Below are 16,574 nucleotides of genomic sequence, written 5' to 3'. Positions count from 1 at the left end.
CAGTGTGGGTTTATTATTCTGAGAAGTTTGATACCAAACTTCCCAGTATTCAGTGTAGCCATTATGGAGCTGTGGAGTTCATTTTTGACAAACTCCCAGACTATATACTTAATATGGCCACAACTGTACTTACAATGTCTAAGAATAGACTTAGACACTATAGGGGCATATTGCTCATGCAGCTATACCCTCACCTGTGGTATAGTGCACCCTGCCTTAGGGCTGTAAGGCCTGCTAGAGGGGTGACTTACCTATGCCACAGGCAGTATTTTGTGTGCATGGCATCCTGAGGGGGATGCCATGTCGACTTTGCCTTTTTCTCCCCACCAACACACACAATCTACAATGGCAGTGTGCATGTGTTAGGTGAGGGGTCCCTTAGGGTAGCACAACATATGCTGCATCCCTTAGGGACCTTCCCTGGTCACAGGGCCCTTGGTACTACTGGTACCTTTTACAAGGGACTTATCTGTGTGCCGGGGTGTGCCAATTGTGGAAACAATGGTACATTTTAGGTGAAAGAACACTGGTGGTGGGGCCTGGTTAGCAGGGTCCCAGCACACATCTCAGTCAAGTCAACATCAGTATCAGGCAAAAAGTGGGGGGTAACTGCAACAGGGAGCCATTTCCTTACACAGTGTGCCAATGAGAATTGGTAAATGTAGTCACTAGCCTGCAGTGACAAATTTAGAAAGCAGAGAGAGCATAAACACTGAGGTTCTGGTTAGCAGAGCCTCAGTGATACAGTTAGGCACCACACAGGGAACACATATAGGCCATAAACTTATGAGCACTGGGGTACTGGCTAGCAGGATCCCAGTGACACATAACAAACACACTGACAACATAGGGTTTTCACTATGAGCACTGGGCCCTGGCTAGCAGGATCCCAGTGAGACAGTGAAAACACCCTGATATATACTCACAAACAGGCCAAAAGTGGGGGTAACAAGGCTAGAAAGAGGCTACCTTCCTACAGTCCCCTCATAGAGTTCCATTGGGAACCCAACACCCTGTTTGCACCCTGCACCTGGCCGCCCCAGTGCCGCTAAGGGTGTGGGATTGGTGCCTACTTGGGCCCCCCCCCCAGTGCTTCTCTAACCCCCCTGGTCTGACCTCTGACAACGCAGGTACTTGCCTGCAAGCATACCAGAACTGGAGTACCCCCTGTCTTCACAGGGGCCCATGTTATTTTGGCTCCTGTTTGACCTCTGCACCTAACTGGCCCTGTGTTGCTGGTGCTGGGTGTTTGGGGTTAACTTGAGCCCCCAACGGTGGGCTACCTGTGTCCCGGAGACTAAACCTGTAAGTTCATTACTTACCTCAAAAACTGTACTTCATTTTCTTCCCCCAGGAACTATTGAACATTGCAGTGTCCACTTTTAAAATAGCTTGTTGCCATTTTAAAGAAAACTGTGTACATTGTAGACTCTATTCAAAGTCCTGAATATACATATGCAAAGTACCTTTCAATTTATGTACTTACCTGTAAATTGAATCTTTTGGTTCTAGAAATAAATTAAGAAAACATATTTTTCTATATAAAATCCTATTGGTCTGGAGTTAAGTAATTGAGTATGTGTTTCTGCTATTACATATGTTGGATACATACTTGCAAATGTACTTACCTGCAACTTGAATCTTGTGGTTCTAGAAATAAAGTACAAAATATTTTTTTGCTATATAAAGACAATTGACCTGGCATTAGTCATTGAGTGTTTCCTACAGACCGTCAACCACGTAAGAAGCCCCTTAGTCTCTTTTATGGAAGGCAAAAATCTCCAGTGGGGTAAACTTGCAGACTATAGCTGACAAGGGCTCCACAAGATCAAATACCCTTTCTTCGAGGAGCCACTGAAGAGGATCTGCTAGTGTGATGAAGAATGTAGGGTGAATGTAGGGGGAACTGCGGTGAAGTTGAGCCAATCGGAGATGCACCTTGGGCGGATCAGACAGGTCCCGGTTTCTTCTCTGTTCTCAAAGCACATTTTGGTAAAAAATGTTCGAAGTCCCAAGTTTTGGATTTAGCGTATCTGCGCAGCTTAAGTACCACTTCAAAGGGTTCAGAACTGGAAGGCCACCACTTGGAGGGTTAAGACTCACTCAGACTAGGTCCAGGAGCGGGTTAAAAATAGTTGGAGCCTTTTCTGTCTCTGAGGATCTGACCAGGAGACCGTCAATTAGCCATTGGAGTCACTCTGGAAGTCTAGGGTTCAAGCAGAAAAGCAGGTCTGAAGCAGCAAGGCAGGCTTTAGGCAGCAGAACAGTCCTCTGAGGTACACAGAGTGAACAGATCCGGAAGTGAGCTGAAGGATGGGACTGAAAACCCTATTTTTAATCCTGGTGCCCACTTTGAAGAGGAAGAAAGCTAATGGAGTTTTCCCCCACAGCAATGTCAGGAATGTCATGCCTCCCTGCCATGGTTCAGCCTGTTTGCAGCCATTATAGGACACTGTTTCTAAAAAACTGTCTGCCTATACTTAGCATGAGGTTTAAAAATACTTTCGCTGGGTGGGAGAAGAGATTTGTTTCCCTGCCTACGCTCTTGCGGGCTGGGAAACTCAGCTTGCTACTGCCCGGTAGGAGCATGCAAAAACAGCTGCTCCCACGGGGAGGGACAGGAACTACTCATTTATTATTTTCTCCTCCTTGAAGGAGTGCCCCATGATGCCCCGCAGGGCTTTTTGTTTATATTTTCCTTGAGCTTGGTGGTGCTCCTAGAACAGGAACGGGCACCACCAAGCCTTTTTCTTTATGTTGTGGGGGCTGTGGGCAGTGCAGCAGTCCCCAACAACATTAAAAAAAGGAACAGTAGTTTACCTGGGTCATTAAATCCATGAGCTGAGGAAATCTTACCATATTTTTTTAAAGCACTCCAAGCTGGAGCTCTTTGCATAATTGGGCCGCACGTTAGTAATCTTGAGGCACAAGTTAAAGTTACTTGAGATAACTAAAAGTGGTGAATGTCAGTGGAAAACATACATACTCACTGAAATTTACCCCTAACTATAACGTTGCTTTAACCTTTGTTTTTTCCAGTGAATATATATCTATCTATGTAGATATATTACACAGTGCCCAATCACCATCGTGTAGATATTGTTCATATGGACTGTTCATTGAAAAGGCATTTGTTGATTTGCCTATAACTTTTGACCTCGTGGACTGATTTCTACAAAATGGCAAATAGCTACCATCAGCTGCAGGTAAATTTTCGTGCAAATCCAGGCAGGGGAAAGAAAAGTTAAATCGTGAGGGTGAAAAAAAGTAGGGTTTTCCCATTTTTTCTCCCATAGGCAATTTTGCTCACAGCTAAAGTCCGAACAAGTGAATGGATTTATACCAAAGTTGGAATGAAAGTAGAACTTTACTTAGAACATGTGCTTTTATTTGTTTGATGTAAATTCTTTCAGTTGTTTTTGAGAAATTAGATTATACAAAGTAGGAATCACAGTACAAAGAGAGCTGATTGACTGTCATTGGTTAAAATTTTTTGAAGGAGCAGACATTACAGAATGCAGAGCACAGTTACTGTGTTGTACATTTTATAACAAATTGGCTCATAAGGTGACAAGATATGCAACCCTAACTTCAAGACCACACGAGGAGGAACCCACAAAGCCCTGATTAGTTTACATTTAAACCCACCCCACCCCAAAAGTAATGTGATTGTCATATCAGACTAACAAATCTCTGACACCTAAAATTGTGGCAGTATGCTGCTGTACCTACTTCTGTACCTTGGCCCTACCAATGTTATTTTAGGTGTCAGGAGTTTTTAATTTACAACCATGGTGGGACCCTTTGAGAGTCCCTCGACTGTGGCCTGTGGTTAAGGTTGCATATTACATTTTGTTGTGATTTATTGTATAATTTTAAATCCCAATTTATGCCTTGGATGGATCTTGTTTTCTTTTTCTCCTTTATCTTCCATTTATTTCACAAATGAAAAAACTCCAAAGTCTGATCGTACTTTCAAATAAGTAGTGCATTAAAATGATAAAAAGATGGACGTTATATGAAATATGTTTACTTTTGGCTCCTAATTAGACAAATATGTCCAACATCACCTGTGTGATGACAGGCCATGAGGGACCACAATTTAAAAAAGCACAGAAAACAGGAAGTCACATCAATGGATTTCCCCAGATAATGCTGATAACTCTGCATAATTACTGATGACCACAGAGGAACAACTCCTTGGCTACCTCCAATTAGGCTGCTATAAAGTTTAGCTTAAATGTAGGAGAGCTAAAGCTCTGCATCTTTGCTGGAGAAAGAGATGGTCCCATTTGCCGTTACCCCAGACAGCTTTGGCAACATTCTCTTGCTGCTTTTCCACTTCTGCCTGGCCACCACCATTATGATACTCAACCTCTCTGTGTTCCTCGCCATCATGCTAACGAGGTCATTCCGGAAGGAAAACAGGTTCATTTACATGATGAGCACGTGTGTTAGCGACTTCTGCACGGGCGCTTCCTGTTACTATGTAGGGCTCTTTGATGTCAAAGATGATCACCCCAGGAAGAATGACACCAAGTTCATTGCTTCCAACTTCCTTGGGCTGTCTTACCTGTCCATCCTGGCAGCCCAGGCAGACAGGTACCATGCAGTTATATCCCCAATCCATTACCCTCAGAGAATGAATCCTAGAAAGTCTCTGTTGGTCATCGGGAGCCTGTGGCTTTATGCATTTGCAATCTTAGCGTCCCAAAATCTCACCACTTCAGCAAATGCACTCAAGATCGAAGCCACAGGTATTATCATTTGGAATCTAATCACTTTATGCATCATGATAGGCCTCAATATCAAACTGTACCGTGTCGCCAAGTACCAGTTAGAGCGTGAGCCTGCCACTCCCGAGCGGGAGGCTAAGCAGAGCTCTCTCTACCTCATCATAGCTGTGGCCGCCAGTTTCGTCCTCGTCTGGTCCCCCATCTTTCTGCGCATCAGCATCTGTAATTTCATACCACTGAAGTGCTATGTGACCAATAACCTTGCGACAGATCCCCTTGCAATACTCCCGCGGATCAACACAGCTGTCACCCCAATCCTGTACATCAGAGGGTGCACTCCTCTCCGGAAGGTGCTGTGCAGCAAGATCTGGAGGTGCACCTGCATCTACAGTAGGTCCCACAGGTAAGTCCCCGCACAACTAATTCCTGATAGCAGCCCGATTATAAAAACATCTGTAAATCTACATCTGTGGGTTTGTGCATCCTTATCGAGTAGATTTACCAGCTTTTGGAATTCTCAAAGAGTTTCACGAGTACTGCTAGGACTGCAACAGATGTTGCTTACTCTTATGTACTTTAGTGGTGAGATGGGTCGACAGGGGGCCTAAACTATGTTATGCTATGCAGCTTTGTAGAGTGCACTATCACTCGGAGGGTATCATGGAGGTGAGAAGGTGTGAGTCTAGGCACATCAAGGGCCTAGTGGGACTACTCGAAAAGACAGGTCTTCAGCTTCTTGAGGAATTCAAGAAGTGAAGACCACAATTCAAACTCCTTACCCACAATATCAAGGCACTATATAATATTGGCCCAGGATACCTCAATAATCACAAACCTTCCAGACACCTTCGCTCAGATCTGGCGGTTGAGCCTTCTCCTACTTCTCTCCTAAAGCATAGAATGACCTGACGCTACACAATAGAGCCTCGTCATCACTTCTTGCATTCCGTGAGGAGCTGAAGACCTTGCTTTTCGAGTAGTCGCATCAGGCCATAGGTTAGGCTAGACTCACACCTGCTCAGCACTAGGATACCCGCCCAGGTAACAGTGCACGCTACAAATCTGCATAACATAACTACAAGTGTCCCTGTTTATGAAATGCAGCTGCCTGCAAAATGCGCCTAATTTGGAAGTTTCACTAACATCTGTATTTGTGTTTTGCTACAAGCTCACGCAGACATTTTAATCAACCACAGAAATATATGTATGTTGTGCAGGGCGGTATTTGCCACAAGCATGCTCATGTGGGACCCTAGTCAAAAATCTTACCATGACGATATAACTTTGTTGTTCTTTAAGCGAATCTCCACAATCTCACCTACCTCCTTACATACTAATTCATGGCCTATGCATTTTGCTTCTTCCCTTACGACTCCTTGTCGTTAGCAGCAAATAAACATTTGTCTACTGATAGCGCGTCAGAACCTTGATAAGTAAACTTACAAGGAGACACACGTTTAGGTCAATAAACCTTTGGACCACGTTTGGAGACTTCCCAGAACGAAGTAACTTATTTGCATAAACATTTAGTAAAACAATATAACAAATCAATAAAAGCAATCAATAATCAATAACTGAACACACCATGACCTTTCAGTCATGAATAATCACACCAGTTTAGTTAAGTGTTAAGTGATTTATTCAATATTCATTACAACCTAATATCATGTTTATTAGTCTCAATAGCAATAAGCACATCAAAACCACTATCATATGGCTCTCAGAAAACAACGTAATCAATGCATAGATTATGATCATTAGAATTTAGCACATCATTAATAAGAATCAACTTAGCAGAGTCTCATTAGTACATTTTCAACAAAGCAAGAATTCATTAATTTGTCTATTTGCGTCAAATATTAGTGAACACCTTAACTAACCTCAAATTAGCATTAGCATGTTGGGCTTCAGCAAAACATTTAGTAAACACAAATTTAGAAAACATCTAAACTAAGGCCTCTATCAAAAGAGCAGTTGGTAGCTGGAAAGGAAAGCAAACAGACAAATTCACAATTTGTATCAGATAGTTACCCATCCAACGGGTCAGCAAGCAGCGTCAGTCTTCGTCCTCAGGACATCAGTTCATCAGCATCAGGCAGAATAGGACGGGGCAAAATCTCAAGATAGCATAGCTAAAAACAGATCACTTCCCTCTTATGGAGGAGAAGATAGAAATGGGCATAGATGGGTAGAGGATGGTTTAGAAGAGGCAAACCAGCAAAAGTCTCTTGAAAAAGTCAAATGACAAGAATGACTGCGACAAAAGAGTTGATTTCTCCTTGGGTCACGCTGTTAAATCAAAACTGTCTAACTATTCCCTAATTCCGAATTGGATAGCTTTTGGTGCATTGGTATCTCCATCCAATCGCAAGGTAAGTCCCCTACTAGAATTTTCCTCAATTGCAGTTCTCATGTCACTCATTGGTTCAGGTTATTGACGTCTCCACCGTTTGGAATGTCAGGTAGGAAAAGTTACACTTCGCGCTCCAGTCAGTGTCCTAATTGTCTTCTCCCTGGGAAACTAACCTTGTATTTGTTACGAATTACACTGTTGCACCCAGCAAGAACATTGCCTTGAGCAAGTCGGTTCTCATGAGAAAGAATGTACTACGGTTACACATACATAGCTTCTGGAAAAATAGAGCTTCGTGTCCTTCAGCAAAACAGCACATTGCACGTTAGAAAAAAATATATATATATGAGACCAGGCAGCTAGGCCCAAGCCCTTGTTAACTTAAACCCATTTAAATTAATAAAGCAAACTCTTAACATATAACCTAAACTATGATATATTAGTACAAAATCAAACATTAGTGCATAACATTTTATCATTAATAATCATTTTCAATAGTCTTCGTGTTCATTGGTAGCCACTCCCCGTGGGCACATTTTAGGCTCGTGCATTATTTCACTAAGTTATCACATTTCTATGCAGCTATATCACACATTATATTTCAAGCTTCATATTAATATTGCTTTTAAACTACACACTCCAACACTACCTTTGTTTACTTTAACAGAGCACAAAACATTCTGCAGTAATTCACTACAATGAACTTACAAGAGCTGTTGTTAAAACGGTTAAGGGTTGTTGCTTATTGTAAATGAAAAGACTAATAAATGTTTAATTAATGAGAACACAAGGCCTGATTCAATGCAAGGGGTAGCACCCTAGAATTCCCAAGAAACTGTGGATTCCTCAGGTTGGGGGGGGCGGCAGGAGGGTGTAACCACCTTATTTAGTTTACCTTAGGTGGGGAATTTGCCGCTGGTGGAGATTTCTCTAACTCCACCAAGGTGAGGGGGGCAGATTCGTGAAGACATGGTGGGCAGGACAAATCCATCTTTGACTGACTTGCCTATCATCATGTCTGGTGGCAGTAGCACTAGGAAGCTTGCCATGGGAATGGTTCAAGAAAGGTAAGCATAGTGTCCTTAAGTTGCTCTCTGATATACCCCTAGCATGCTATGGTGGCCACTACAGGGGTAATGATTGTATGCTACCCCCACTATGATCATATTCCCAGTGTCCATGTTTGAGGGTAGAGTTTTCATTAACATTGACACACTTTAATGGCCTTTTCTTTAAAATATTTACCATGACTGATTGGGCCATTCTGGGGGGAAAAAACTTCTCACTCTCTAGGGGAAACCCCTAAATACCAGTCCTTTTCTTTTAGCATAATGCACTATATATATTTAGTTCAAAACTTTAAAAGGCGTGTGGTAGCAAAGATAGGCCTACTTCTACTGGAGACTACAGTGAACTAATCACACGCCTCTCTGCAGGCCTACAGCAGTGACAAAATACCGGTTTTTCAACGCACATCTTCATTGCTGCTGTATTTTTAAATGAATATGCAACACCTACTGGCGAAGAGAGTTTGGTGGAGTTGAAATGAGACTCAGGAGTAATAAAAGGGAAAACATGCAATTTCAGATTGTAGTTTAGTAAACTAAGTAAACAACCAACCAGAAGAAGTGATCCGAGCAAAAACAGTTAAATAATTTACAAACGTTTGGGGCAAACAAAGGGAAAACAAGCATTTGCAATGCAAGGGTCTCGCGTTTGCTCATGTTAGAGCTGATCGCGTTGTAAACTCCTGACCTGACATTTCATCTATCGCCAAAAGTGCTTTTATGTACGTAACCCGAAAAAGTGAAATTAACTGTGTAAAGCTCTCGACTTCTGCCAAGCGAAATCGCACTAGGAAAATAGAGAAAAAGTAGTCCACGATCCGACAGAAAACAGGGAGCCTCGCATGTTTTCTGTACTTGGTCACTGCGCTCGAGGAGGGCTAGCCACCGGAAAAGGCATGACGTGTGCATGCCTTCGACTAATGAAAGCAAGCAGAGTTTACTAGGCAAGCCCACAAACCAATGAAAAACACGGACGTGACGTCGACAGGGCTCCGAGCCCTTTTCTAATACCTAAAGCGTCTCGCTGCGATACGCATGCGCAAGCGCATGCAACGCAGGCTCGACCCTAAAAATCGCGAAGGAAGCAAGTAAAAGTAGCAAATAATGCCTCAGTGGCAGGGATAGGTTCGCAAGTAGGGAAAGTGGCTGGGCCTAGGATTCCTCATTTCCTTTCAAATTCAAGAATAATTTTATTTTATTCAGTCATGCTGCGGGAAGGATTGGAGAAGCAAACATCACACTCCTCTGTAATGCAACATTAGCATCGTTATTTGCATAATGAATTTCTCCCGTCGTCTACCAAGATCACTGCTTCAGGTCACCGAGATGCCCTACAGTTTTAAGTCTCATTTCTTTTTAAGAAATGTAATGCGTTCGCATTCAAAAGGCAGATGTTTCACCTCTTCATACCTTGGCCAGCTGACACTGTCTGTATGGCCCACGTCTTTAATTCCAGCTGGGTACTCTTGAGTGCCTCTGTTAGTAAGAAGTTTCTGAAATCCTGCAAATGTACTCCTTGATTGTAAGCCAGGGCCAGAAGGTGACCAACAGGAATTGAAGAGAAGATCCGGGTAGATTGGGAGTTCGATTCTGGATTAAAGTACTGAGTAGAGAAGAGGTCTCTCCCACTCTGAAAGGACCTATAAAGCTGTTTGTGAAACTAGTGCCCTCACCTACATCTCATCCTCTGTAACTATATTCAGCGTGGATAATGGTTAGTGGGAAGATTAGCTTATGGTTTGCAACAGAATAAATGTCAGTTACACTTGCCCAAATATGGTGCAGTGCGAGATATCAGAAAGTGCACCAGTGCCATGCCATTTAGCACCAATACTAGACCATTCAGCACTGGTGCTGGAAGGTTTTCCATTGAGTGCCACTTGTGAACTGATGGATGCCAACTTAGCACCAGTCCTGGGCTGATACTTGTACTGACCGACTGCTGCAGAAGGCTTATGCAAAGGACAGTTAGTGCAAACGTCATTTTTGCACCTGTCATCTTCGCAAATGTCAATGCAAACTTGTTAGTGCTGTTGCAAAATTATACAGAACCAGTGCAGATTTCCAAGACCAGGGAAATATGTGTGATATGGTCCATGCTCTTGTTCGTTCTCCTTTTTTTCCTCACTTTCAGCTCATTCTCCTACTCATTAAAGCTTAGCCATACATTTCCATCTGAAAATAAGATTGTTTAAGGTGTTTTATACTCATATTTTCAGCTATTCAAATATCCTACGCTTAGACTCATCTTTGTAGTAGTTTGGTAGGTAGGGCAGTCCACTGTCCACGTATACATTTTACATTTCCTATTCTGCTTGGGGTTATAGACAGACAACTGTTGTGCACTATGGGACAGGAAATAATTCGCACAGAAAATGACAAATTAGCTGAACGTTCTAACAGCAACAACAGTAAAAGATCTTAGTTGTTCTGCTGTCCGTTCATCCATTTTATTTATCCCATAGTCCTCACCCACTCATGGAAGTCTTTAAATCTTAGGCACGGGAACTAGGGGTGCAACAAGTGCTCAGAATAAACCTTAATGAGCCATTTACAGTGATTGCTTCTTGCGACGTTATCTGTTTTTTTCTAACCAAATTTTATAGACTTGTCATAGCAAATAAAATAAGACACACATATGACATATCAAGGAGACCAATACAGCAGTAGAGCACAATCAGCCCAGTAGATAGACACATAGCCAAAGCACTATGGGCCATATGTATGAACACTTTTTCCCATAGACACAGAATGGGTAACAACCTTTGCCACATATGGCCCTATATTTCCACCCCTCGCAAGATCTAAAGCCAGCTGAGCAAGCCGTTTCCCCCAGATACGGTTAGATCTTGTAGACAGCCTTCTCTTGTTGAGAACAACAACACACCCCCTGGCATCACTGGGATATGGTCGGAGGAGTGGGAGTTCTCCAGCGAGCGTGTAATAACTACAGACAACTCGCGAGTTCTTCTTGGAAGATGTTTATTCATCAACTCCTCACAATCCACTCACAGAAACCCACTTCAACATTCTACCCCAAGCTCCCGGTGATTCCAAGTGTCTCAACATTCTAGGGAGAACGGAATGTGCCATATTATTACTCGTGGTTTAAATTAAGTATAAATTGATGACTAACTGTGTTTCTACGTTAACTGATATCATGTGAAATATATATATATACATATTTACATTGTCAGACAGTGTCTTATTAAATCACTGCTTATAACACATATCTCCTTCCCTCACGGAAAGAAAACATAATCTCTCTGCCATCTTGGAACACTACGGTCACGTGTACTTGTCCTCCTACATGACGTAGTTGGAACTTGTCCATCATTGTTCAATGTTCCGGCCTCGTTTATAGAACTGTTTTCTCCTTCCTAGCAAGGCACGATTCGATCCATACTCCATACCTTACCATTCTGTAATTTGACAACATTCCGATACACTTCCTTTATTTTAATGGGATCCGAAAATGTGCTTCTATCGCTGGGACTATGTCTGGGAAGTCGGATTCTTACCCATTGACCTACACACCATTGTTTGTTCTTGGTTCCAAATTTTCTGTTGTACCATTCCACATACCTGTTCTGTTTACGCTTGAAACATTCTACCAATACATTCCTTTGTTCCTGTACTTGTTCTCCACCCTTTAGCCAATTGGGATTCAATTTGGTACCGGGTTGTCTGCCTTTCAATGATTGAAACGGTGTAAGACCCGTGACCAAATTCGGCGTGTTATGATATGACCAGAGCATCTCGTTTAGTGCTCGTTCTCCTGGAACTCCTGATAATTTGGCTCTTTGAATACATTCCTTTATTACTCTATTCATTCTTTCTACTAACCCGTTAGCTTTTGGATTGTATAATGCCGTTCTGAAATGTTGCACTCCCCAATTCTTAAGGAACTCTTTCATATTATCCGACGTGAACTGAACCCCATTGTCCGTCACCAAAGTGCTTGGAATTCCCTCTCTCATGAAAGCTTCTGTCAGGAATTTGATGGTTTCACTTGTGGTTATTTGGTTAACTATTTTGTACATAGTCCAGTGTGAGTGATAGTCCACTAATACAAATACATACTGCCCTTTGTTCCCCAAATGATTCATAGGACCCAAGATGTCAAGACCCAGTTTATCCCATGGTTTCAAAGGAATCTCTAGTGGAGACAGTGGAGCTTTGCGCGTCACATGAGTCTTGTCACTTGTCGCACATGACCAGCAGTCTTTCACTACTCTCTCAACTTCGTTATCCATCTGGGGGAACCAGTATAAGGCCCGTAATTTATTTTTTGTGAGGCTACGCCCCAAATGTCCCTCATGTGCCAATTCGACTAGCTTGGTCCTCAATGCACTAGGAGGTAATATTCTTTCACCTCTCATAATTAGATCATTTGATAAATGAATTTCAAATCTGACATTCCAGTAATCCCTTAAAGGTTCCTCTACATCCTTTGCCCTATCCGGCCAACCATTTATAATTTTGCTTTTTATTAATTGCAAAATTTGATCTTTTTCAGTTTCTTCAATTTCTTCCTTCTTAGTAAGACAAGTTAGATCAACCCACAATATGGATTCTGCCTCTTCCAGTTCCTCTACCTGCTCCTCTATTTTGTTATCTCCCGTGGATCTGGACAAAAAATCGGCTACCTTGTTTTTATTTCCCGGTACATATTCCATGCTAAAATTATATCCCTCCAGACCCAATAGCCATTTGGCTATACGTGGGGTAGCACGTTCCCTGCCTTGTGTGGTGAATACGTTAATTAAGGGTTTGTGGTCAGTTTTGATTATAAATGGTAGACCCCATAAAAAGAATTTAAAATGTGTGATCGCCCAGAAACAAGCTAATGTTTCCCTCTCGATGGTTGAGTATTTATTTTCTGCATTATTTAATGCTTTTGATGCAAAGGCTACAATTCTCTCTTGCTCATTGGCCTTCTGACATATCATGGCTCCTAACCCTTGCCCACTGGCATCTGTCGATACATAAGTCTTTAGTTTAGGATCAAATTTTCCCAGATGAGGGGAATTACTTATGGCTTATTTTATACCTTCGAATGCTTGCTGACATTCCTGATTCCAATCAAATTGAATGTTTTTCCTCAAGAGTGATCTCAAAGGAGTAGTAATCATTGCAAAGTTCTTTACAAATTTCGCCATGTACTCTGCAAGGCCTAAAAAGGATCTGAGTTCCTGTTTGTTAGAGGGGGCTAAGGCTTCTTTTATTGCTTTTACCAGATTGTTTTTAGGCTTGATTCCCTCCTCCGATATAGTATGACCCAGGTAATCTACTGATGACAACCCAAATCGACATTTGTCATTCTTAATTGTCATGCCAGTCTTATCTAAAGCTTGCAGAACGCTCTTTAGAGTATTGTCATGCTCAGACTTACAATTCCCATAAATCAACACATCATCTTGGAAGCACAACACGTGTTCCATATCTCTCAATATATTTTGCATGATGCATTGAAATACCGCTGCCGCCGAAGCCAATCCAAAGGGCATCCTGCGATATCGGTAGGCTCCAAACGGTGTAATAAAAGAAGTGAGGGAGCGTGATGATGGATGAAGCTCCACTTGGTGATACGCTGACGAAAGATCCAGTACACTAAAAAAAAATGCTGGACCCATTGTGCTTAGCATATTCATTTATTTTAGGCAGTGGGAACCTCTCTATCTAAATGTCCTTTTAGTGGTATCGGATCACTATTGTATCCTCCCGGACTAATGTCCGCCGGTTGCAACTCATACCCTTTATCTTTGAATTTACTCACATAAGTGTCAAAATTAATAAATGTGTATGGTGAACAAGAATCCGCGTACATTTTTATTCGTTCTTCATCGAGATCTATTTCACATGATGGGTACTGAGACTTCGTGCTTATGTCATTCTCTACCACTTGCAGTACAAATTTGTTGTGATTATCTTGGGTCTCTTCCACCTTATGTACCATTTTCCTACCATAGTTCTCATTTTTCTCTCCCTTACAAACTCTTGCATAGTGCCCTTTATAACTGCACTTCCTGCATATGCAATTCCGAGCTGAGCACTCTGGACTGTTGGCCAAATGTTTCACACTACCACACATGAAACACCTATTCTTAGAATTTCCCATAACACCTTTCTTATTAGTGACTTCATGAACCTTTTGCTCCTCATTTTGTTCCCTATTATCTTGGTTGGATGTATGTTTCACTTCCATTATGTCCTCTTTAATAGAAGAATTTTTAAAGGCCTTTATACATTCTGTTGTTTGTTCAATGCTTTTTGCTACTTCTATAGCTTCCTTCAAGGAAGGGCTCGTAGTTAATGGTCTTTCCTGAACTTTACTATTATTAGTACATCTCACTAGTTGGTCTCTAATGAGCGAGTCTTCCAAGTGACCGAAATCACAGGTCGCAGCCAGACCTCTTAGACAAGCTATGTAACTTGACACTCTTTCTTCCCTCCCTTGGATTCTACTGAAAAACTTGTGCCTTTCTAACACGATATTTACTTTCACTCCAAAATGTCCTTCTAACTTTTTAAGAGTTTTGTCATATACATCAAGTTCTTCATCCTCATCTTCCTCCTCCTCAAAGTCCGTTAAATTATCATATACTTTGCGCCCATGTACCCCTAAATTGTGCAGCAAAATGTGCTGCTTCCTTAGCGGGGAAAACCATTCTCCACCAATTGCTATTAAGTAGGACTCAAATAACCTTCTCCAGTCCTTCCATAATAGGCTTGGTTCACCTGTATCATTCAGGAAGGGGGGAGGTTGATTCATACTGGCTGCAGCCATATTTCCCCAGATTCTTCTGTTCGTACAAGGTATACACAGTGTATTCTGCTTACTGGGATTGCACCCCTAAATATTATGACCAATATGTTCGTACTTGTCACCTATCTTGTGTTTACAAATAACATTACTACACAGTTAGAAATTGCTTAACTATACTGTCACAATATGAAACACATATGTCCTTTTTGAAGAGTTAAGAAATCATCAGAACACTAGTAAATGTGAAATATTACAATATTATAGCATATGACAATAATTTGTCCTTTTTTTTTTTTTTCTAATACATACAATAAACGTCAAACTTGCTGGCTATGTGGTTTTTCCTGCTGCAATGAGAATGGTTGCTGTCATGCAAATTAAAGTCCGAATGTTGCCTGGGTTAGCCACTAAGGACTGCCCTCAGATGACGCCCTCAAATCGCGCTGCTGCAAAGGTTTCCTGTCGTGTTTCCTGACGCGCTACGAGCGCATTACGAGTGCGTCTCCAGTCATCGAGAAGGTTTCCTGTCGTGTTTCCTGACGCGCTGCGAGCGTGTTCAGAGCGCGTCTCCAGACTGTCTCCAGTCGCCCAGAAGTGCCTCCCAATGACGTCGTTAAGGCCTCCAGGACCCCCCTGACACCCCCATTCCGCCAGCGTTTCCGTGGCGGTGTTCAGAGAGATAGAAGTGTTCAGAAATACCACATCCAACGTGAACTGGTGAAACAGCACCACCTGAATTCCCAGACAGAGAAGCACATGGATTCCTTAAAGGAGAGGTATCAAAGGTCTCTGTTTTAGATGGTGATGCCTATTTACACAATTTTCTGTTTTGTGTTTATTTTTTTTAAATCAAAGTGTCCTTCACAGCTATTTTTAGATAAGTTGTGTCATTATGTCAAATTTAGATTGAAATTGTTCCGCTTGTAGTACGGAAATCAAATCCGAAAAAATCAACATTTAACAATATTGTGACTTCAATCTCGAAATAACTATCAGATAGGAAGGTGCACAGAGGGTGGTAAGGATTTACTATTCTTAACTCTGCATCTACTTACCTTAAAGGTATACATATATGGTCAATATATGTATATGTGGAGTCAATGGCATAGGCAGCTCATGAGGGGGCTACGGTGGGCCCAATGGTCTGCTCAGATGTGTACTACTTAACCCTTACTTCTTGTTTATGGTTTTTTTCTGTCAGCTGGTTTTCATAAAAGGAGAAGCTGCTAATAAAAATGCTGCAGGGAATACATTGAAAGACGTCTGAAGGGCTGGTATGCACAGTGATGGAAAGTGAAATTATGCAAAGAAGGAAAAACACTGAGAGGGGGGTAATACAGAATAAGTAAGGATGAGAGAAAATAATGGGTAGATAAGTGAAATAAATAATGGGGAGAGGAAGGAGGGTGAAAGGAAGCAACGAGTGAAAGGAAATTTGGAAAAAAGGGAAGGTAGGTTGAAAGGTGAATGGATTGATGGAAGGGTGAAAGGATGGATGGAAGAATGAAAGGCTCGGTGGGTGAACCTATGAATAGTTGTAAGAATGAATAGTTGAAGAAGAACGAAAGGATGGATGGGTTAAAGGACAGATGCATGAATTTATTAATGGGTGGGTGGGTGCATAAAAAGGTGAAGGGAAGTTAACAGGG

At 41.9% G+C, this 16,574-nt stretch overlaps 1 protein-coding gene across 1 annotated transcript; it reads left to right on the top strand.

Moving 5' to 3' along the window:
- The first annotated feature begins 4,282 nt into the window (after window positions 1–4,282).
- LOC138265182 (adenosine receptor A1-like) lies at window positions 4,283–5,143 on the top strand. Its single transcript, XM_069212724.1, has one exon. It carries the CDS (start codon window positions 4,283–4,285, stop codon window positions 5,141–5,143), a length of 861 nt encoding a protein of 286 aa, XP_069068825.1.
- Window positions 5,144–16,574: the final 11,431 nt, after the last annotated feature.

This window comes from Pleurodeles waltl, chromosome 11 (assembly GCF_031143425.1).
Source record: "Pleurodeles waltl isolate 20211129_DDA chromosome 11, aPleWal1.hap1.20221129, whole genome shotgun sequence".
NCBI classification, from domain to species: domain Eukaryota; kingdom Metazoa; phylum Chordata; class Amphibia; order Caudata; family Salamandridae; genus Pleurodeles; species Pleurodeles waltl.
The sequence above is the reverse complement of the archived record's forward strand: the minus strand, read 5'-3'. Positions and strand labels throughout refer to the sequence as shown.

What these genes read in the sequence shown, in the direction of transcription:
- LOC138265182 (XM_069212724.1), top strand. Translation starts at nt 4,283, where the DNA reads ATGGTCCCATTTGCCGTTACCCCAGACAGCTTTGGCAACATTCTCTTG.